This window comes from Cupressus sempervirens, chromosome 11, assembly GCF_028749045.1.
Source record: "Cupressus sempervirens isolate cs-2001-9-10 chromosome 11, ASM2874904v1, whole genome shotgun sequence".
Taxonomy (NCBI): domain Eukaryota; kingdom Viridiplantae; phylum Streptophyta; class Pinopsida; order Cupressales; family Cupressaceae; genus Cupressus; species Cupressus sempervirens.
In genome coordinates, this window is record NC_143128.1 from 815,813,313 (window position 1) to 815,835,067 (window position 21,755).

Consider the following 21,755-nt stretch of genomic DNA (forward strand, 5'->3'; position numbering starts at 1 on the left):
CCAACTGGTTAATTGTCCATTTTGTCAAAGACTAGAAAATATAAGGCATATTTTTTTGGGAATATCAATTTGTTCTGAACATTGGAGTTCATTTTCTAATGACTTACTCACTAACTTTGTACATACATTAAATTGGAAAGAAACCTTTCTTGGTGTGGGGTTACAGGGTAATATTGTAGATGATAGAGTCATACATATCATTTTGTTTCACATATGGAGACACTTGTGCAAATCTATTTTAATAATCTTAATGACACTCACCAAGAAGCTGCAACTCTAAGGCTTTACTTAGACAAATTTTTTTATCTCTCTTTTTTTCTAAAAAATAGATAGAAATTGTGAAGAAGTTATTTATTTATTTATTTAATTTAATTTAATTTAATATTTTCAGACCAACAAATCAAACTATAGCTTAGGCTCCAACTCAACAAAAGAAAGTTGGTCATAGTAGAAAGCCTAAATTCATCTTACCAACATTGATGGATTTGAATATCTCATATTGGTTAGAACTAACTAGATTTAAGAGTAGTGACAAAGTAGTTAATTCAACTTCAAGTTCATTTAAGTTGTAAGTGTTGTTTTGTCATAAAAAGTTTATAGTCATTATTATTTTTATTTAATTATAAAATCTTGTAATCCACAACTTAACAAATTATATTAGGACACGACTATCCTCCCACAAAAATGTACAATTGACCAATTTTTAAAAGATCGAATCATGGATTTTATCTTCATTATAGTTTGTAGTAAAAAACAACAAAAAATTTAGAGAAAAATCACCATGTTTTCGTGAATCTAGAAAAAAAATGTTTTGACTTTATTTTGTCTTTGGTACTTTTTATGTGGGAGATTAGCCTCTACCATTATTTTAACTTTGTAAACTTCTTTTTACCCTTAGCTCATCTTTATTTATTTTTCAATAAAAAAGTTAAATAAAAAAGAAAATTGCGTCAGCGAAGTTCACATTTTAACTCAACCATGGTTTGTTATGAGGTCCCGATCTGACCAATTCTCAGAGCGACGAATACAATATGGAACAATGATTTCCGACTCCGACGACGAAAACATTAAAAAAAACAACAAAAAAAGGAGCACAATATATGATGTTGTTGGGTCGTATCAACCCGAAAAATATTGTAGGTACAATTATTAATGATCAGAGGCTCTCGAATCTTCACAAATTTATAGGGACCTCAGATTTGGAGACATTTTCAGTAAATTCCTTACAGTGTTTGCTTCTCAGGTAAGTGTATTTCGTTATAAACCAATAGCATTTGTTTAGCGCAGGATCGGCTAAGTTTCCTTTCAATATTGCAGGTTTCCAAATTGCTAATCAGAGTAAAAAGTTAAAAACGGGAATTATCGCTCTAAGAAATTTATCGATTTCTCATGTTTCCCGGGCAATAATATATTTGCAGGATTTTCAAGAATTGGGTTCTCATATTCTCGGAAATCAGGGTTTAAAGAGGATTGGGGCAAGCCTTTTTTGGGCACCGGTTTCATTTAAGATTTACAGTGTGATTCTCAAAAAAGTGTAGTTGAATTTGGGCTAGGTGAGAAAACGGAAGAGAAATGGTGGAACCTGATGACAAATTGGCGTACTTTCAAGCCGTTACTGGTTTAGAGGATCGGAATTTATGTACCGAGATCCTGGAAGCATGTGGGTGGGACCTGGAATCGGCTGTGTCAGCCATGACAGACGAGGCCAATGCTTCGACATCAGCTCTGGCTGAGAATTCCGGTTCAACAAATTTGGCTCGGAATTTGGATTCTACAAACATGGTTGGAAATTTTAATTCTACTTCGAGCCATTGGGATGGTGTGGATGGATCCGAGGCGCAGAACAACCAGGTCGTGCCTAACCCTGCGGCACCTGGACTTGTGTGGAAGCTCGTGACTCTGCCGTTTTCTGTCGCTAGAGGCGGATTTGGCCTTATTTCGGGTGCTGTAGGGTTTGGCATGTGGGTCGCAGGAGGTGTACTTTCTCATTCTTTGAACGTCATTGGATGGGGCCCGGGCCAAGGTCACAGTGATGGAAACCAAAATGCTCCGCTTGTTTCCTTGTCGTCTGGGGCAGCTGAAGCTGTTTCCTTTATTTCTGGGTTTGAGAGGGAATATGGTGAATTTCATCCCGCCTTCGAGAGGGCTGGCTTTATGGAAGCCTTGCAAACGTCTAGGGAAGAGTTCAAGTTGCTGTTTGTTTACTTGCATTCACCGGAGCATCCGAATACGATGGGTTTTTGCCAGGATACCCTGTGTTCCGAGGTGGTGGTGGATTTTGTGAACCAGAATTTTGTTTCGTGGGGAGGGAATGTGAGGGCCAGTGAGGGTTTTAAGATGAGTAACAGTTTGAAGGCATCTACTTTTCCTTTTTGTGCTGTGGTTATGCCGGCAACTAATCAGCGAATCGCTCTTCTCCAGCAGGTATAGTTCCTCTTGAGTGCAGGTTTTGACAAGTAGAATCTCTTTAATGCACCATTATTCTTGCTATCAGATCAATATCATTAGTAACACTCTCCTGTGGTTTAAGGTCTCTTTTATCATATTCAAGGTGCAGTATTTTTTTACCCTAATACCCACAAACACTAAACCCACAAACTCTAATGATACATTGAGCTAAAATTATCTACTTTTTATTTCTAATTCTATGTGCTGTAGATGTTCCAAGTCTAATCATATTTTGACTCAATATCAGGAGTATGCTTTCGCTGGTCACATTTGCCATTCACTACAATGCAAATGCACCTATTTTTGGCCAATTCTCCTCAGATTTGATGTTTTACTGAATGTATATTAGCAATTTAACTTTTTAGGTTCACATTTCTTTTTGATCATAGTTTGGGCTTTTAAATGGAGTTAATTTTTTTCATTAACATCATTTTATGTAGGTTGGTTATGTACTTTTTTGTGTAGTTATTCAGCATGAGTATAGTTGTTTTTCATTAACATCATTTTATGTAGGTTGGTTATGTACTAGTTTGTGTAGTTATTCAGCATGAGTATGGTTGTGCAAAAACATGATTACATAAGCTTTCTAAGAATTTTGAGAGCTCAATTAGTGTCCAAGTGAAACTTGCATTTCAAAGCACATAAGTTATTTGAATCATGGACATTGATTGACAAGTACAATTGTTTCACGAACTTTGCCTAATTTTATGGTGCTAGAGCTTATTTTATTTTATAAATGTGTTGATTGTATAATAAAATATATTTGAATCGAATACTTTTTGAGAAATTTCTAACTTATGATTCTATTGTAGAGCATTTTTACGTTGATAGCTATAATGCTCTTTTCGTTAAAACTTAATACAAAAAAACATTACAAATTCATTGGGATGAAACATCTCAATACAAACATCAGGAAACAAAAATTGCCTAAGAGGCATTACACCATTGATTGTGATTATTATTTACGATCATATGAACTAGGGAATGCTTTTGGCCCAGCCAGCTTCTTCTCTTTCCCTACTTTTTGTCCAATGAAAATAATGATCCTTCGGAGTAAATGGGTGGATCATAACATGTCTCTCATCTGTTCCTTCTCGCTGCCAGTGAAAAGTCTTCCCAAATACATTCTAGTGATGAATACAGCACAATGTGACGAAAGAGTCCTTCAGTATTTCTTTGATCTTCCTCCCTGTAACTTGAAAGTGCCACTACCAGTTTCTGTGTTGGAATGTAAGTCTCTTGAATGCCTGTCTACCAAACATGAATGCCAATATGCTGTCCATGTGTGATCTTTGTAGTGTTCTGATCTATGTAATCCTCAAATCCTCCTTAGGGTGCGCCTTTGGTGGGTTGAGGATCAATGATGGATGTTTCACTGACTTTTTTCAAGTTCAATTCTTTCATTATGCTGATTTCCCATTCCCATGGGTTGTAAAAATCTCAAAGGCACAGGCACCATTATTTAGCTGAACTAGTGCTTTGTTGTTTTGTTGTTTTGACATGCCATTACATTTAAACCAGCTTTGAGAGTTTAATGGTAGAGTAGATCACCGCCAATCTTACTACTCATGTCATGGAATTGCAGTCATGTGAAGGGTTACAATGTAATATTGTTGTAAACAAGGAATCTAGCTATGTTGTTGTATTCATGAGCACTTTGACTATGTCTGGTCAATATGAAATTTGTTTATAAGGATTTGATTGTACACTTGCGAACCATGATTCTAGTTGTGTTTTAAGTGATTGGCTGAGATCTTTGGCTTTTGAGAGTGGGGTTTGTTTGTAGATCAGCCTTTTGCTTTCTGTATTTGAATATGTGCTCTATGGTGTATTCCTTTGGCAATTCAACCTATAATCAAGCCATGCTCATGATATTCTTCAATCTCCAATGTGGTGTTGTCCTTTTCTTAGTGCATATTCAATAGGTTGTCTTGAACTTGCATTTATTACAAATTGTTTGAAGTACACACCTTGAATTTCAGCATTAATTTGAATGCTTATGCTTCATTTCTAGTGTTGTTGAAAAGCTAGCTTCTTTAGGGAAGCTATTACAAACTTCCAATAGTCATCTCTTTTTATGTAGTCTGCTCTAGAGACTCTAGGATTCCTTTTAGAGGCTTCATAATGGGATTAAAGAGACGTAAATAACAGTTATATGCAAGTATAACCAATATCAAAAATAATAAACCACACACAAGAGAACACAAGACACAAAAATTTAACATGGTTCACCCAATCCGTAGGCTGCGTCCGCCAAACAGTGAGTACGATATTCTTATTATCCAGTGATTACAAACTGATTACAATTTATAACCCTTACAGCTTAATATCGCCGCAAGAAGCTACAATCTCATCATACATAGTGAAATCCCTAACCCTAAGCCATTTCATACAAGCCTTTTGCTGCTTACAAAATTAGGGCTAGAATAAGCCGAGTAATAGAAAAATAAGTCCCGATGCCTTTTTCAATAAATAAGTCATTTGAGCTTTTGGGGGCACTGCCCCCTCAACCCCACACGGGGGCATTGCCCCTAAACTCCACACTGAGCACACTTGGGGCTCTGCCCTAGGACCTTGCAAAGGGTGCTGCCCCCAAACCCCCGTAGTAAAATTTGGGGGGAAATTGCACCCAATAAAGTGGGGAAAAATCAATCTTTGAGTCTGATTAGGTCCACATAATAACACACAAAATTCAACTTGACCAAATCTTAACAAGGAATTATCCACTCACAATTGCTTCATAGTGAATTTTTACAAGCTTGGAGGTTGGTGGTAGCTTAATGTCTTTGCATTTCTTAAGCATTTCATTATCCCACAATCTTGAAATTTTCTTGCCAGGAGCTTCTTGTTGTTTTCTAGGTTTTCTGATTTTCATTTCTAGGTTCATGATTCATGAAACGAAAAAATGTGCAAAAACTCACCAAAAAACCCATAATGGTCTGGAAAATCGTGCAAAACCCAGAAAAAAGTCATGAAATAAAATGTCGATGCTCAGGAAAACCATCACTTGTGATTTGCAGCACAATCTGAAAAACACAAACTCCGAAAACCTTTGATTTGTTTTTAGAACTTCGATTTAAAAAAAAAGGTAAATATCTTCTGAAAATTTCAATGAAACTTCTAGTTAGACCTCACTATATTTTGTTAAAAAATGTCAAAAAACTTCTGGAAATACATTCCAGATATTGAAATCACGAATTTTAAAAATTTACCAGAAAAATAACTGTTTTAAAAAACCTTCTGGAAATACATTCTGTTAGGGATGCCAATAGACTGCAATTCAAAACTAGTTGCTAACTTCTACAGAATTTCCAACCACTTGAAACAGGTTTTTTAGCATCATCTAATTAGCCCAAATATGTCATATTCTAGCAGACCAAGTGTTCTTAGTCCAAGAAACTTTTGACACTTGTGCGATCATACAGCAGCAGCCCTCATATCAATAGGGTAAGTTTGACATAAATATTGTAGGCATTACCATCATTCCAAGAAAACAAGTTAAGCAATTTAAAATCTTTGCTCAAAGTAGTAAGGAGACCCACCCTCCACAAAACATTTTTCACCACCAAATAAGTTATTTTGTATGACTTAGGAATAGCATATTCCAACTTTAATTGCTCCCAGTTTTAAAAAATATCATTATAAAAAGGTCCTGAAAGACACGAATCCCCTTGTTGGTCCAAGCTTTTGTAAAGTACCCTTGAGTGAGTGCTAAGGTCTTTGTGTTCCAAATCAAATTCCACCAAATAGATTAATGCTCTGCACATGATTTCAAAGATAAGAGAAGTCGTCATAGTTCTGAATGATATGTCTACCTTTCTTCCAAGCCTTCCAAATGCTCTTAAACACTAGTGGACCAAAAATTTTAACATTAAAATTACCAAACACAATATCATTCCTGTGTAGTGCATTTCAATGTTTGCCCCTTTGGGTTTAATAAGAGTTAAATTCTTTTTAATAAGAATCTCCTGGGACTCTTCACCTCACAAGCTTTTACAATCCATTTCACAACTAAAGCAACACCTTGCATCCTAAGGAAGGCACGCAACACCAAGTCAACTTAGCTTCATGTCTTTTACCTTTCCCAAACCATCATACCAAAGGAAGGCCTTGAGAATTTTGTGCAACTTTCCCAAGTAGCAATTGGTTGACAACCAAGTAGAAGAGATATGAATTGCATGAGAAGCCAACACTTGTTGAACCACTTGAATTCTACTAGCTAGAGAAAGAAGGCAAGTTTGCCATTTTTGTGGTGTTTTTTCTCAAATTTATGAACAATTTTCCCACATTTCCTTCAAATCGGGAGAGATAGCAAAAGAGATATCTAGATATTTCACACCATTATGAGGTCATTTAGGAGGATGATTGACTGAACTAAGGATAGAGGACTTACCGCTAGTTACTTTAGAACAAATGGTAAAATCAAAAAATATATTTTGCCAAGCAAAATGCTTCCAATCTATTCAGAACATTATCAAAACTCACTTTACTCATTTCAACAAATGATCATTATGGGAAGTCTAATACCATGGACAATATAAGATGAGATAATCTATTAATGTCTAACTAGATACCACCAAAGTGTCTAAGGTACTGAGAGTTACAGCCAAGAAACAACCAATTCAAGGAACACCAAGCAATGCCTAGGGAGAAATCAAACAACCAAGAAACAAAAAGGAAGAGCAATGCCTAGGGAGAAATCAAACAACCAAGAAACAAAAAGGAAGAGCAACTACAAACACCACCAGGGAGCTGGAATCAGAGGAAAGCTGGGGCCACCGACTAAGAACCCCCAGCCATAGGGAAGTACCCCGCATAGAAGGGTTCCCACGGGGGTGAGGGGAGTGGTTTAGGGTCATCTTTGAGAACCACTAGTAATATAGGGTTGTTGTTGAGGTGTGTAGTCTCTGGGAGATCTCAGAGACTTGGTATGAATCGAAATCGAGGGGTCTTGCTAACGCTTGGTGTGTTTAGCAGAGGTGATTGATGTGAAGGAGGTGAGGAGTTCAACAAACCCAAGTCTCTACGAAGGCTAAAGTTGTAATGTGTGATCATGTAGACACATGGTCTTGAGGAGGTATAGTGCTAGAATTGTTGGTCAGTGTATCTGAAAAGGGAAGCTAAAGACCGACAATATTTAAACAAACAACGAAACCTCCCATAGATCTCATAATATGTAGGGTAGTGGAATTGGAAGTATCACTCAAACTCCACAACCCCCATGTCGCAAAGCTAGCAGATCTACTCATCTATGTCAGTTTGGTGGTTGGTCTAGATGTGAAGCTGATGTTAGCCCACTCTAAAGGAGCCCGAAGGCATACACATGACATGATTCCAGCGCTGCCTAACATATGAGGGGCGAAGAATGATCCTATCCTAAATATCAATGTAGTGCTGAACATAAAAGGCCATCTTGGGACAGGAGGTCTCGTGAGGGGTTGATCCAAGTCGTGTAAATATACCTCTTGTAGATGTCCATCTTGACATGCCCGTTCAACTCTGACTGGATAGGAAGGAGATGAGTGGGGTCATCCAATGTATACAAGAATGGAGGTAGACAATCAATATCAATGCCCACTGAACCTAAAAGAGTTGAAGCTTGAGCATACCAACATTGGGCCCGACCTGTGGGGTTGGCAATTGCGATTGCCTCCGAGGATTGGCAGGCCAATTAGGAATATCTGTTTCCCTCAACGGAGTTGACAAATCCCTGAAGCTAGCAAAGAAACCACGTCAAGTCAAAGTTGGCACAGTGTTTAAAGGGGTAAGCCTTGAACATGGCCAAAATGATACTAGTAGGTGTAGACTGTTAACATCTGATAATGCACCGAAGCGTAAGGGTCTAAATCGGCTTAACAAAAGCCTAGTTGGAGGCCATGCTGGAGGAACCCCAAATCCCAAAAGCATAAAGGACCGTCAACCTAATTAGAGAATCCATAAGAGACATCTTGGATGTGGTGTCTTGGAAGTGATGCTGAGAGCACTGTCTCTCAAGCAGAGCAAGGGAACCCAGACCCTTATTCACCAACTGCTACATGGCAGGTCTCATACTGAAATGGGGTCATGATAATCTGACACCTAAATAAGTGTAATTAGATGAGATCTCGATCTCAACCCCTTGGAAGAAGTACACATGGGATGTCTTCAAACAATTGACGATCGTAACTCGGGTTATACCCAAGTCAACAGTGAGTTGTCTCGAGTTGCAAGAGGCCAACTTGTCCAGGAGACGTTGAAAGCCTTCAGGGGAGGAGGCTAGGAGAACCGTATCATCAACAAAAAGGATGGAAATCACGACTTGGTATAAATAACAACCATCATCGGGGAGAGAGAAGTCTTGGAGTAAAGTTTGGAGCTCGTCAATATAGATGCCAAATAAGATGGGGGAGAGCGGGCAGCCCTGCTTCACCACGAGGGTATTGTGGATGTGGTCGGAAGATCCCTGAGGAGTCTGGAACCAGCCCACCACACACTTGTAGAGCTTCATAATATCGGTCAAAAGGATCTCAGGGATCTTGATGTCTTTGAAACAAAGTCAACCGAGGAACATAATCAAAATCTTTGCGAAACTCCACAAAGCAAAAATAGACCTTTGCTGACGACATAATCGAAATCTTTGCGAAACTCCACAAAGCAAAAATAGACCTTTGTTGACGCTCCTTAATAATAGCACAAAGAGTTAGAATGTGATATGTAGTCTGAAAATCTGTCCTAAAACTAGTCTGACCCCTTGCACAACAATGCAACCTGTCGAGCTCTCTGGAAAGAATGATGTGCAGGACAATAGCATAGAGCCTGGAAAAATTGTGTTTGATCATGATGATCCTATAGTTACTGGGATATGAAGTCGGCCTGATTGTGTAGGGTGGATGATGTGCTATGACCAAGAAGGGGAAATTTCGCATAGACCACTATTAAAGATCACAATGAAGAAAGAACTCAAGATTGAGATGCACAACTTGAAGAGTTCTGCCTAAAATGCTTCATCATCAACAACTTTGCTACAACTCATGGTTCTAATAACCTCATAAATGTTGGTGAAGGTGAAAAGATGGCATTGAGGGGTTGGGGGTAAGGTGGATGGATGACTGGTTGGGGATGTCAAAGAGGGTGGAGGTGTGTGAGACCAACGCATGGAAGTTGAGGTGGAGGGTGCAGGGGGTGCTGGGGGAAAGAGTTCACCAAAAAAGCTTGGGGAACTACAAGAAGGAGGTGCTAAGTGATCTACATTGGGAGAGGAAATACAAAGGCTTTTTATGACGAAGAAGGTGACAATAAGAGATCCTTAGCTAGGGAAACAAAGGGACCTGAGTGGACAAGGTAGTGCGAACCAAGCAGTGGAAGGACTTACAATCATCATTGAACCATTGGTTCAAGGGATAGGATCTCGAATGGGTGCGACGATAAGAGGAAGAGGTGGTGTGGTGGGGGAAGGAGAGGACAACAGATGTACGGATCATAATGGAAATATGGCTAAACATGGTAGAGGCACGACAGGTGTTAGTGAAAGGTGTCTGAGAGAGGAATTGCTTGAGGTGAGAGGTGAAGAGGTCACGGTTGGCATTGACGAAGGAGGAGAGTTCGAGCAGGGTGCTAAGGTAGATGGATGATTGGTTGGGGATGTCAAAGAGGGTGGTGTGTGAAACCAACGCATGAAAGTCGAGGTGGAGGGAGCAGTGGTGCCGGGGGAAAGAGTACACCAAAAAAGCTTGGGGGTCTACAAGAAGGAGGTGCTAAGTGATCTACATTGGGAGAGGAAATACAAGGCTTCTTATGACGAAGAAGGAGGCAATATGAGATCCTTAGCTGGGAAAACGAAGGGACCTGAGTGGACAAGGCAGTGTGAACAAAGCGGTGGAAGGACTTATAATCATCATCGAACCATTGGTTCAAGGGATAGGATCTTGAATGGGCGCGACGACAAGAGGACGAGGTGATGTGGTGGGGGAAAGAGAGGACAATAGACTTACGGATCGCAATGGAAATATGGCCAAACATGGTAGAGGTGTGACAAGTGCTAGTGAAAGGTGGTTGAGAGATGAATTGCTTGAGGTGGTAGGTGAAGAGGTCACGGTCGACATCGATGAAGGATAGTACGAGCAGGGGGCGACACCAACGACAAAGAGGCAGGCACAAAGGGTGAGGTTGATGAGAGCATGATCGATCAGGAGAAGGTGAGAGGTGGAAAAGTGGCTAATGAAGGGGATGGAGGAGGTGTGAGAGGGGCATAGTTGACCATGCTCGCACTTCTGTAATGGGACCAACAAGTGAAGAAATTGGAACCAAGAAAGTAGGAGAGCCTGGTCAGGACCACAAGGTCAGAAGACACAAAATTGTAAAAGTTGATGACCATGCAGAGTCAAAGAACCATCATTTGTCATTGAAGATCGATGAAGTGCCACAGAACCTAGATTTGACTTAGAGGTACAAACAAAATCCGTCGCCCGGGCATGGAGGGGGTCTAAAAGTCCCTAGTGCAAGCATTAAAGCCCCCCAAAATGATAACGCTTCACATAGCTGAGAATTACCAATGCGATCAAGTCACCATAGGGATCCCCCTCCTCAGTATTGTGAATATCATAGGATGAAGAGGTAGGTGGAAAATAGAAGACAACAATGAAGATGTCCTTGTCAAAAGAATCCTCAACGTGATACGGATCCACAAAAATCTTGCATTTTTCTTGGAGTACACAATAGAAGTCACCTTGAGAGGGCGATCCTTGACAAGGCACCAACCCCACTAGAACCCTTGACCCCACAAGAGAACTAGACCTCATCTTTCAAAGTTGTCAACCATTGAAAACCCGAGATTCCAAGAAGAGGGCGAGGAGGACTCTCATGAGTCTCGGTAACCAAAACAATGTCGACGGATCCAATGGCATCCTAGAACAAACTTGGCAAGGACTAAAGCGAAGCATTGCTGTTCCAGCAACAAATGTGTAGGGAATCCTTAGGAGATCCCCACATACCCAATTGCCGTTGTGGACATCATTTGACCACAGAGATCGATCTCTACTCCCAGTGAGGGAGGAGAATCATGACCCACTTACCAGTGCATCTAGTCTTAACAACTAAGCCTCGTGAATATTTTAGCTTTGTCACCTGTGGTATGGTGAGATCCTGGTCAAGCTAGCTCTGAATGGGAAGAGGAAAAGTCTTCCTCCTCACCCTAAGAACTCACAAACAACCAACAAGTGTGAGGAATTTGAGGAAAAGGGTGCCATCATGTCTAATCCAAGCTCTGTCAAGTGAAATATTTGTGATACCCAACTGCTCACTGAGAAAGGAGTATCCTGCCGAAAGAGGATCAATGGAGGAGGAAGGACACAAACCTACAAGTTGAGTTTGCGAGCCCATCTTACATGCTTATTAGTTAGCTTAGCTTGGACAAGTTCCTTAACACTTGGAAGAGGCACCGAGTTAGGATTGCTGCAAACCAAAGCCCTTGACTTTAATTGTTGTTGAGTTTCAGATGCAAGGGAGGTATGCCTACTAACAAATTTGGCTTGTTGATCTTGGATTTCTCAAACATGTATGTTGTTAGAGTCCTCAAGTTGTCGAAGATAGGCAGAGGCACTATTGAGCGTGGAAGAAAAACCCACAAACTGAGATTTCAGCTCAGTAATAGTATTAGACAGATTAAGAACCGTTTCCTTTTTCTTAGTTTCGAGCCTAGCCATATGGTCCACAAGCCGTTGGTAAGTAATAGGCGTGGGTGAGGGGTCCATAGTTTTGTCCAACATTCTGATTTGGCCACAAAAACTCAAAAGATGTGCACCACACAACAAGACCAAGCCCACTCACAAAAACCAGAGGAATGCACACCAGAAGGCGACCCAAGCAGATAGTGGGAACAATATAGAGGAGAACGAATTGGGGGCAGGAGCACATATCATGCATGAAAGGTTAAACCAGGAGAACCAACGATCAAGAAATGAGACCCTAAACACAACTAAGATCAATAGCGCCAAAGTAGACACGTCTGACTACCAACAAACAAAACGTGGGCACCACATATCTCTGGTATATGCTACAAAATTTTGAAAGGTAGTAGGAAGAACAACATTGGAGACGAAACATCCACTTACTAGAGAGTAAAGTGTAGGCACAAGGCTGTAAGTCCAAACCCAACACAAATAATAAATGCACTTAGAAGGAAAGCAAACACGTGGAGAGAAATGTAGATGCATGATGAGCTGAGATCTGGCGGAGAACAAAGGAGGGTTGCTGGCAAGGATAGCACAAACAAAAACAAAAAATGCAGGAGCAAGCAAGGAAGACGACACATAGAAGAAAAAACAAACAACATCTCGCGGGTGCACAAGGGAAGCTACATGATGGGGTAGGCAATGGTGATATGATTACGTGAGGAACACATAGGCTCGACCACAACATTGGGAAATACAAGAACGATGAGGCAATTGGCATCGTGAGTGGCAATTTGGGTTGGCAGTGTGGGTAGAAGGCAACTCATTTTACTAATTAAAGAGGACTAAACAAACTAGTTCTCAACACATAGTGAAGGGCATTAACTACTAACACAAGGGGATGAGGTAGGATGACAACCTTATTTGATTGATCTTTGATGCAAAATGGGGTTAGCTAGTTCTCCCTTGTTGTCTATTTGTGTAGAAGAATTCTTGAGTAGAATATCAATCTATTTATAGAATTTCAGGGTTAGTCCAAGAACCTTAAGCATTTCAAACACAAAAGACTATTCTATTCTATAATATCATATGCCTTCCACCAACAAAATCATGGAGACATTTTGATTAGCCCAATGGATGGCTTCCCAACTAGTGATCAAGTTTTCTAGAACATATCCACCCTTAATGAATCATGTTTGAGTAATCGAGATCACCATCCTTAAAATATTTCATAGCCCAAGTGCTAGTGTTTTGGTCAAAATCTTACAAGACACATTAATAATCGTGATTGGTCTCCCATTTTTCGTAAGAATATTTATTACTATTGTTAAGAATAAGTTTACTGATTCCTCTATTGATATTCATATGTTTAATTATTACTCTGTTGAAATTTATATATAGAAAACAAATTTGAAATGCTTTGTTATAGATCACATTCAATTATTTTACAATCCAATCAAGATTAGTTTTATAGAATTTAGGGGAAACCATTTGTCCCAGGAGTCTTATGACTTTTCACAATCCTAATTGTATTAACTACTTTACCTTCGTAGTATCTTTCTTCAAAGCTACAACATCTTATTGGTGGTCCTTGAAAGGAAAAGCCCTTCGACAAAAGACTTTAGGCATAGATTTTTTGTTATTCATCTATGATGAAAACAAAGTCTCCAAGGGGATTACCATCAACTTCAATGGGTTCTATCTTCTTTCTATCTAATAATGTTGAAAAAATACTTTGATTCCCGATTTCTCTTATGAAGCCAAGTCATTCTATCCTTTATTCTAGCATCTTGGTGGTAATAGTTTTGAATCTTCATTGAAACTTTCCTAATTTATATTACCTTGTTCAATGTTTTCCATAGCCAAATCACTATTAGTATTGTTCCTCTGATTACCTTGGTGGTAATAGTTTTGATTCTTCCTTGAAAGTTTCCTAATTTTGATTACCTTGTTCAATGTTTTCCATAGCCAAGTCATTATTGTTCCTTTGAAGTTTTCCGTATAAACAAAGTAACCTCCTTTGAAGCATGAATTCGATCTTCCTCCTATGAATATTTTATTCGAAAGATGCATGGACACGGATATGGATACAAAAAGAACTATTCTTTTAAGGCCCCTTGATATGGATATGGTTGGATATGACAATTTTACTCACGCACACACGTGTATAAACCCTTAATTATTAATCTTTGCAATATTTTATTTCATTATATTTAATATGTTAACAATGATTAATAATTAAGAATATTAATATTATTACTTATGAATATTTAATTTATTAAAGAAAATTAAAAATATATTAACAATGATTAATATTTAATGTTTTTTATTATATTGTATATTCTTAACTATTAATCCTTGCTAATATTATTTTAAATTATATTTAATTGAATATTCAGATTTAAATTTTGAAATATATAGCTATAATTTATGGTTGATAGTTAAATTATATTATATTTTACAAGACAAATTTTGTAGGTTTTTGCTCAAGTTTGGTTGCCAAATTGAAATTAATCTTCGACGCTCTAAAATTACCCTAATCTTGGGTTTAGCTGTGCCATTTCAAATCTTTTATATTGGGTCTGTTGGTACCTGTGGTCGTGGAAGGGTGGCCTCTCATTTCTCTTAACCTTGCGTTTTTTTACCCACAACGCTAAAATAATTTCTCCAGAGAGATATAAGTCCCTCCCATTTCTAGATTGCTGAAGCATCCACATTAGGGTTCTTTGACAACTTAGTAGCAATTCTAGTACCATTCAGGCAATTAATGTGATTTAGATAGTACATGTTTAGCTTGTAAGACGAGGAAAAGTACCCTTGGGAACCCAAACTCCTCAGACTAATCACCACACAGGTCATATTTGGAGAATGGTTAGAAATAGAGGTAGGAAAGCAGGGATCACCCTACCCTTATCATCTTATGTAAATGAGAAGAACCTTTGTTACAACTTAGTACTAATTCTAGTACGATTCAGGCAATTAATATGATTTAGATGGTACAAGTTTAGCTTGTAAGACGAGGAAAAAAACCCTTGGGAACCCAAATTACTTAAAGTAATCAGCACACAGGTCTCATTTGGAGAAAGGTTTGAAATAGAGGTAGGAAAAGCAGGGATCACCCTACCCTTATCATCCTGTGTAAATGAGAAGAACCTTTGTCACCATAGATCTATCTCGTTTGGAATGGAGATCTCTTCATCCTAGACCAAAAATAAAAATCTTTACCTTTCCAAAGGCCATCTCTAACACTTACCTTATCCTCCTTTTGTTCCACTATATTGAAGTCTCGAACAATGAGCCAAGGGACCCTAGGAAGTTTACAAGCCATCAAACTCCATGTTTCACTCCTTTAATTGTAGTCATTTGAAGCATGCATGAAGTAAACAACAAAAGGTTTAAGCAATCTCAAATGGCCAAACAGATCTATTGCAAGGAGAGTTTCTGCAGTCCACTACAGAACTACCCCAAATAGACTTAATGAGGAGGACAACACCATCCCTAGCTTTTTCATGAAGAGTACAAAAAGCATTTGCAGACTTCCAAACAACGCTTAAAACACACTCCTGGAAACCCACAACCTTATTTTTTGCAGATGCAGAAAATCCATCCTAGGTCTGTCATTGCAAAAGGATTCAAGAATGTTCTTCTCTCTCAAGGGACTCAAGACCCTTGAAGTTCCAACTACAAATATTGAAACTCATAAACAATTAGAAGGGCGAGTAGCCTTTTTATTTTATATAACCTTTCAAAACATTGGGGTACTTTATCCTCTTTACCTTTCTTGATGCTTTTCCAAGCCTCTAAACTTGGAGACCTGTCTAATTGTTTCCTTTTTTCCTTACCTTCATTGTCTTCTGGTTCCTCCTGAGTTATGAGAGCTAAATCAGACTCAGATGCAGAATACAAAGGATTAAAACATTTCAGAACGGGCTTTTCTAAGTCACTGAGTGGGATATAATCCATGGTCTTTGGAGAGTCAGTGATTAACAACATTTGTTTGGGGTCTGAAGAACCATGCTTGTTCTGAAACTCTTTTGCACGGGCTGTTAAAGTTTCAAGTACCAGTTGTTGGGCATTTTTAGTTCAAGTAATATCGAAGCACAAATCAGAACGAATATTTGCCATCTCCTAAATAGAGGTCAGCTATTCCACAATTTTAACCATAACTATCTCCTTATTAAATGAGGGGTGTGACAGATGTCGAGTAGTTTCCTCTTTCAACAAGCCCCATACTTGATAGAGGGATATTCACATTTTTTCTATTGTAATTATCCACACTTAACCCACCTCCGTTTGCACAGTAGTGTCAGTAGTTGGTCAACATAATTATCTACAGGATTTTAAGTTTCCATTTGCTCAAGGGAGATATTAGTTTGGTCCAAAGCATTATGTCTGTCATCATCACCAGACTGTTTATTTTGGTCAACATTTAATTGTTCTTGTTAAAAGCTCCAACATTTTTCCCAGAGGCCTTCAGATATTCCTTCTTGAAATGCCCATTTCTTTTGCAAATGAAGCAAGAATTTAGACTACCCAACAACCCCATTTCGCAACAAACAACTTTGAATTCAAGTTGAATAGAAACAACATCAAGAATATCAACAGTAGGAGATAAAGGAACTAACACCCTAGCATTTTGAGGGAGGGTGACCATTAATTTTCCATGATGGACATTCCTTGTTTCTGACCTTGTGGTAGATTTTGCAAGTAATCCATCAATCTTATCCTCCACTGACCAGGGAATGGCCCAAAACATTAATTGACACATTTCAGATCTCCTTTTTTCTAATTTTAAACTTTGTCTTGCATGCGATGGCTCTTAAAGAATCCCACTAACAGAGTCTTCTACAACATTCTACAGAAAAAACATAAATCCTTCTTTCCCCGAAGGTTAGCCATTCTATCATTGAAAAGTTTCCCTGAAAGCGAAAAATTTGCATCAAGACAAACAAAGAATACACCAATTTTCTTTAGTCTATTTTCTTCACATCTTATTGTTTGAAGCATTTCCAAATTTGAAGAAACTGAAAGAACCCTAGCAAGAGAAGGGGTCAGATTCTAGTGATTACTCTTGCAATGAAGCATCTTGCTCCCATTCGGTTGGCCGGGTCCCTAGCAAGGATTAATTGCTTACCACTTCAAACATCGAAGAGCTTGAAGTTGCTTCACCCTTACCTCCAACCAAAGGACCTCCTTTACGAGGACCTCAACTTTTTAGCAGAAAATACCAGCAATTTCTCAACCACTGGGACAATAAAATTATCAAATCCATATTCAACTCCATCTTGTTGCAAATTAAAGCCATTACCACTAGTGATTTCCATACACTGACTGTTTTGAGGGCAATAAAGATGACATAGAATTTAACCAAATGAGCAATTAATTGTTGAGATTATGTGTGTTGCACACATTGCTTAATATTATTATTTTATGTTGCACCTAGGAGCATCTAGATGGATGTGCAACATGTAAAAAATCTCATGGGATATACTTGATGAGTTGTATTGTAACATTGTGATAATATTTGATGTAATTATTTAATATTGGGAAAAACAATTAAATGTTCAATATTAATGTGGGGTCATTGGGTTAGGTAGCACATGGTTTATGTAATACCACTTGGTGGTTTTGTGGGACTTGCTACTATATAAGCAGCCATAAGGGTAGTTGTTGGATGAGAAAAGCAAAAAAGATAAAAAGGAAAGTCGAGCGAGACAAGGCGTGATAACTTAGCCAAGGGAGCATTTGTGAAGGCTGGAAGCATGGCATTGGATGTGTGGATTCATGCTTGTTCTTGTGGATTGCTTGGTTGTGGCTATGGCTTTAAAGACTTCCATGACTGTATTGCAATGGTGTTTTTGCTGAATAATACATGGTGATGGGTGCTTTTTGTTTGAGTTTTTTTTCCCTTAATGAGGGTTTCCCAGGGTATATCTTGTGTCACATTTTTGTGGGTATTTTGTCTATTCTCTTGCATGTGGATTTCAACTATTTATTTATTTGTGATCTATTGTGGAAACTGTTATATTTTTGTTGCAAATTTGCTTGCATTAATGAGCTGAAAACCACCACTATGCCTGCTTGCAACACTCCCAATACAAAGAACTTGGGCCCTGTGCCAGCAATAGATCATGGAGAGAATACAAAAGCAATTCAAATTCATAAGTAAAAATAAGAACATTCAAGACCTATACGACACAGCCTAAAAATAGGGAGAAGCAAAAGTTAGAACCAAACAAACCAAACTCAATGAATCTTTATAAAGCGAATAGAGAAGACACAGATTCCTAAGAGTGATGAAGGATACTAATTTGCGATTGCAGTGAAAACTAAGAGCCTTAAGTAGACTATTCAACTTTCACAGAGCTCCTACGCTTGTAGATTGTATTACATAGAGAATGGCCTCGAATCTTGAAGAAGTGGCTTCACTTCTTTCAAAATCAGAGCAACAAAATGCGTTGTTGAAGTCTTTTATGTATTTTCTTTTTCAAATTTCTTCTTGGATTCTTTCATAGTGGCTCAAATATTTTTACAAACTTCGGAATATTTTGGGAAAATATGGTGGGGAATCCATTGGGGCTTGGACCTTTTTCTAGGTGTAGGGGAAATGTTATTAATCTAATATTAAACTATTCAGTATAATGGTCATGTATGTAACTTTCTTAGCAACTTTCCGGTCTTTAAGTTGTTTAGCTAGTTTAGTAACTTTCTCTGTCTTTAGTTCTTGATTGTTTCCGTTATGGAAAGATCTTGTAATTGTTTATTTAAGGAGTTTTCCTCTCCTTAGTTTAATATTGAATATAAATCGACTTTATGGTATCCAAGGAAATTTGTTGAAGTTTCTTGTCCAAATTTTTGAAAGACAAAAAATTGTAGGTTGTTTATAGGATAAATTTTGTGGTTTTCTTGAACATTTGTGTGGGACTTTTTCAGAAGTTTTTTTGCTTTATTTTTTAATAAATTAAGGGTTAAAATTTATCACACTTTTTAAAAACAAAAATTATAGTTTCTGCAGATTTCATTGATGTATTTTTCATCAGAAAAGTGAAGTCTCTTTAGATCTGCAAGAGATCTCTGTTCTGGGGACCAAGGTTGCTGTTTCTATCAGGGTTTTGCACTATGTTTCCAAAAAAAATGTGATAGTTTTTCCTTTATTTTTCGCCAAAATTTGTGATGGTTTCTTATTCATGATATTCCCCTAAATAGCATGGTTTTTAATCCATCAAAGGTTTTTGACCATCAACGGTTTTTGATGATATTTTCCTCAATCATGGGTGCTTGCTGTGGGGTATAGTGTTTTTTCTGTCAAAATTTTATCAACAAAAATAAAGTTTTTTTGAGAAGCTGATATCAGTATCTAGATTATGGGTGGGATGGCCTAATTACCCAACATCATGTTGGAAGATACTTGGTCTGTTCTTGTAGTTGGTCTTAGTAGCAGGCTTATGTTGTAGAACAATTGGAAGAGGAGTTGGCCTTTTATGCATTTGTGGCTAAAATAACTTGAAGTTTATGTCGAGTCTTTTGTAGGGTAGTTAATAGAATGACCATTATCGGAGACTATCAAAGTAGTATTGTAATATTTAGTATAATGGTCATGTAAGGAACTTTCTATTAAGCAGGTCAGTCAGCTTTTAGTAGCCTTCTGTTTTGTAAGTTGTCGAGGTAGTAAATTTTTATTGTCTTTAGTTCTTGGTCATTTCCATAATAGAAACATCTTCTTATAATTGCTTATTAAGGAGTATTTCTCTACTTTGATTAATATTGAATATCAATCGATTATCATTTCAAATGTTGATGCCATGATTTCATCCTCTGTGAAAGGGGTGACATGGACAGAATTCTGCTCTTTGCTGCCCAATCTAGTGATATTTTGTAGTAAATGATCTTGTAGATCATATTACACAGAGGTCGATGTAAAATCGCCAAAAGAACCAGCTCGACCTTTTTTGGAATCAGAGCAAGGAATGTATTATTGAAATCCTTAAGTATTTTCTTTTTCTGCTTGGATTTTTCAATAGCCACTCAAACATTCTTACCAAGCAACTCCAAAATTGTTTGGAAAAATATGGAATGTGATTGCACTGAGTTCATCCTTTGTAAAAGGTGCAGTAAGGATCGAATTCTACTCCTCAGTGATCAAGCCAGTGATAATTTGTTGTAGCAATCTTTGATTTATGTAGTCTGAGCCTTCTTCTAGCTAATAAAAAAGTAAACTATATATATGAAATAAAATAGATCTGAAATATATATATCCATTTGTGAATGTGATAAACTAACATAGGTATCTTAAATGCATCCTATCTAAAAGATGCATAGATATATCAGTTACAAATTTGTTATGAAATTATTAGTCCAGAGACATCTATTTGAGTTTGTTGCATGGTATGTATAGGCACCTTCAAACTGATATCTCTTAGCATCTTTTAGATAGATGTATCTCTACTAGTCTGTATGTGAATGCAAAATCATCTAAAAATATGATAGAAAAGAGTGATGACAAAGATATTGGGCTCTAGAAATGTTTTGAGATTTGTTTACCAAGTTTAATTCTCTTTGCATCTTTGGATTTTTACTATCGCTTTACAGTGCATTTTAAGATCAATCGTCTGCTGTATAAAACATTCCCAGTTAATCTTCATCTGTTTAACTACTGTTAGATTTTGTAGCATTATGTATGATTAATCCAAGGTAGCAAGATCTTTATGTTCACCTTGGAATTGTTATCTGTGATTTTTTTGAACACTTTGTTACAATACATATTACATATTTTTCATTAACAAGACTTGTCCATTATCAACTTTATGACAATCAAATTATTGCAATGTATTCACTAAAGTCTTTCTGTGTGCACAAATTATATCCTGAATCGTCTGTCTGCTATGCTGGCCAAACAAACTTATCTCCATGGTTCAGGTAGCAAAGTTCCCTCACATCTATGAAATATAGAACATGAGGTTGTAAACGGTCTTGATGGCATTTGTGTTTGTGGGGCTCTTTCCCATGATCTGTCTCAGCAAATGTGAATTAACTTGAATTTTGCACTTTCTGAAATCTATGAGAACTACAGATACATTTCATTTGTTAGAAGTGACTCTAAATTGTGGCTTTGCTTTGAGGTGTGGAAAGCACTTGGTGCTATTTCTATGTGACAATTATACTAATTAAAGAGACTTCAGCTTGCGCTCTCAATTTCAACAAATCTCATATTTTAATTTTTTCCCATCGTTTATCTCGTATTTGTGTTTTTCCCCAGTTTCTTATATTACAGGAACCACCTAAATGTCTTTTTTAAAATGCACTTTTTGTGTGCTCATTTTAATAAAGAAAATTGTATTGAAGCAGAAAAGTTAAATAAAAAATTACCACAAAAATGTTGGAATGTGTCAAAAGCAGTGGCTATTAAAATGTGTTTCAAGCTGTGTTTTTTTTTTTTTGTTGAGGAGTTTATGATTGCACTAACAGGTCGAAGGCCCAAAGATACCGACAGAGTTGCTGGAAGTTCTTCAGAGGGTAGTTGAAGAAAGTGGAGCTGTACTTGCTGCAGCCCGTATTGAGGAGGAAGAGAGGAGACATAATAGGCGATTAAGAGAAGAACAGGATGCTGCTTATCAAGCTGCTCTCGAAGCTGATCAGGTAACTTCACATTTTTCACAACCC

At 37.7% G+C, this 21,755-nt stretch overlaps 1 protein-coding gene across 2 annotated transcripts in view; it reads left to right on the plus strand.

Annotated features, from left to right (window-relative positions):
* The first annotated feature begins 1,016 nt into the window (after positions 1 to 1,016).
* LOC149532056 (UBX domain-containing protein) overlaps positions 1,017 to 21,755 on the plus strand; it is a 32,010-nt gene continuing 11,271 nt past the window's right edge. Inside the window, exons 1-3 of one of the 2 annotated variants that reach the window (XM_089807899.1) lie at positions 1,017 to 1,243; positions 1,419 to 2,424; positions 21,561 to 21,731. In XM_089807899.1, the coding sequence (XP_089664025.1) occupies positions 1,573 to 2,424; positions 21,561 to 21,731 (1,023 nt within the window). In that variant the 5' untranslated portion in view covers positions 1,017 to 1,243; positions 1,419 to 1,572. Of the gene's footprint in view, positions 1,244 to 1,317; positions 2,425 to 21,560; positions 21,732 to 21,755 lie in introns of both variants that reach the window. The other variant, XM_089807900.1, reaches the window with a different exon arrangement.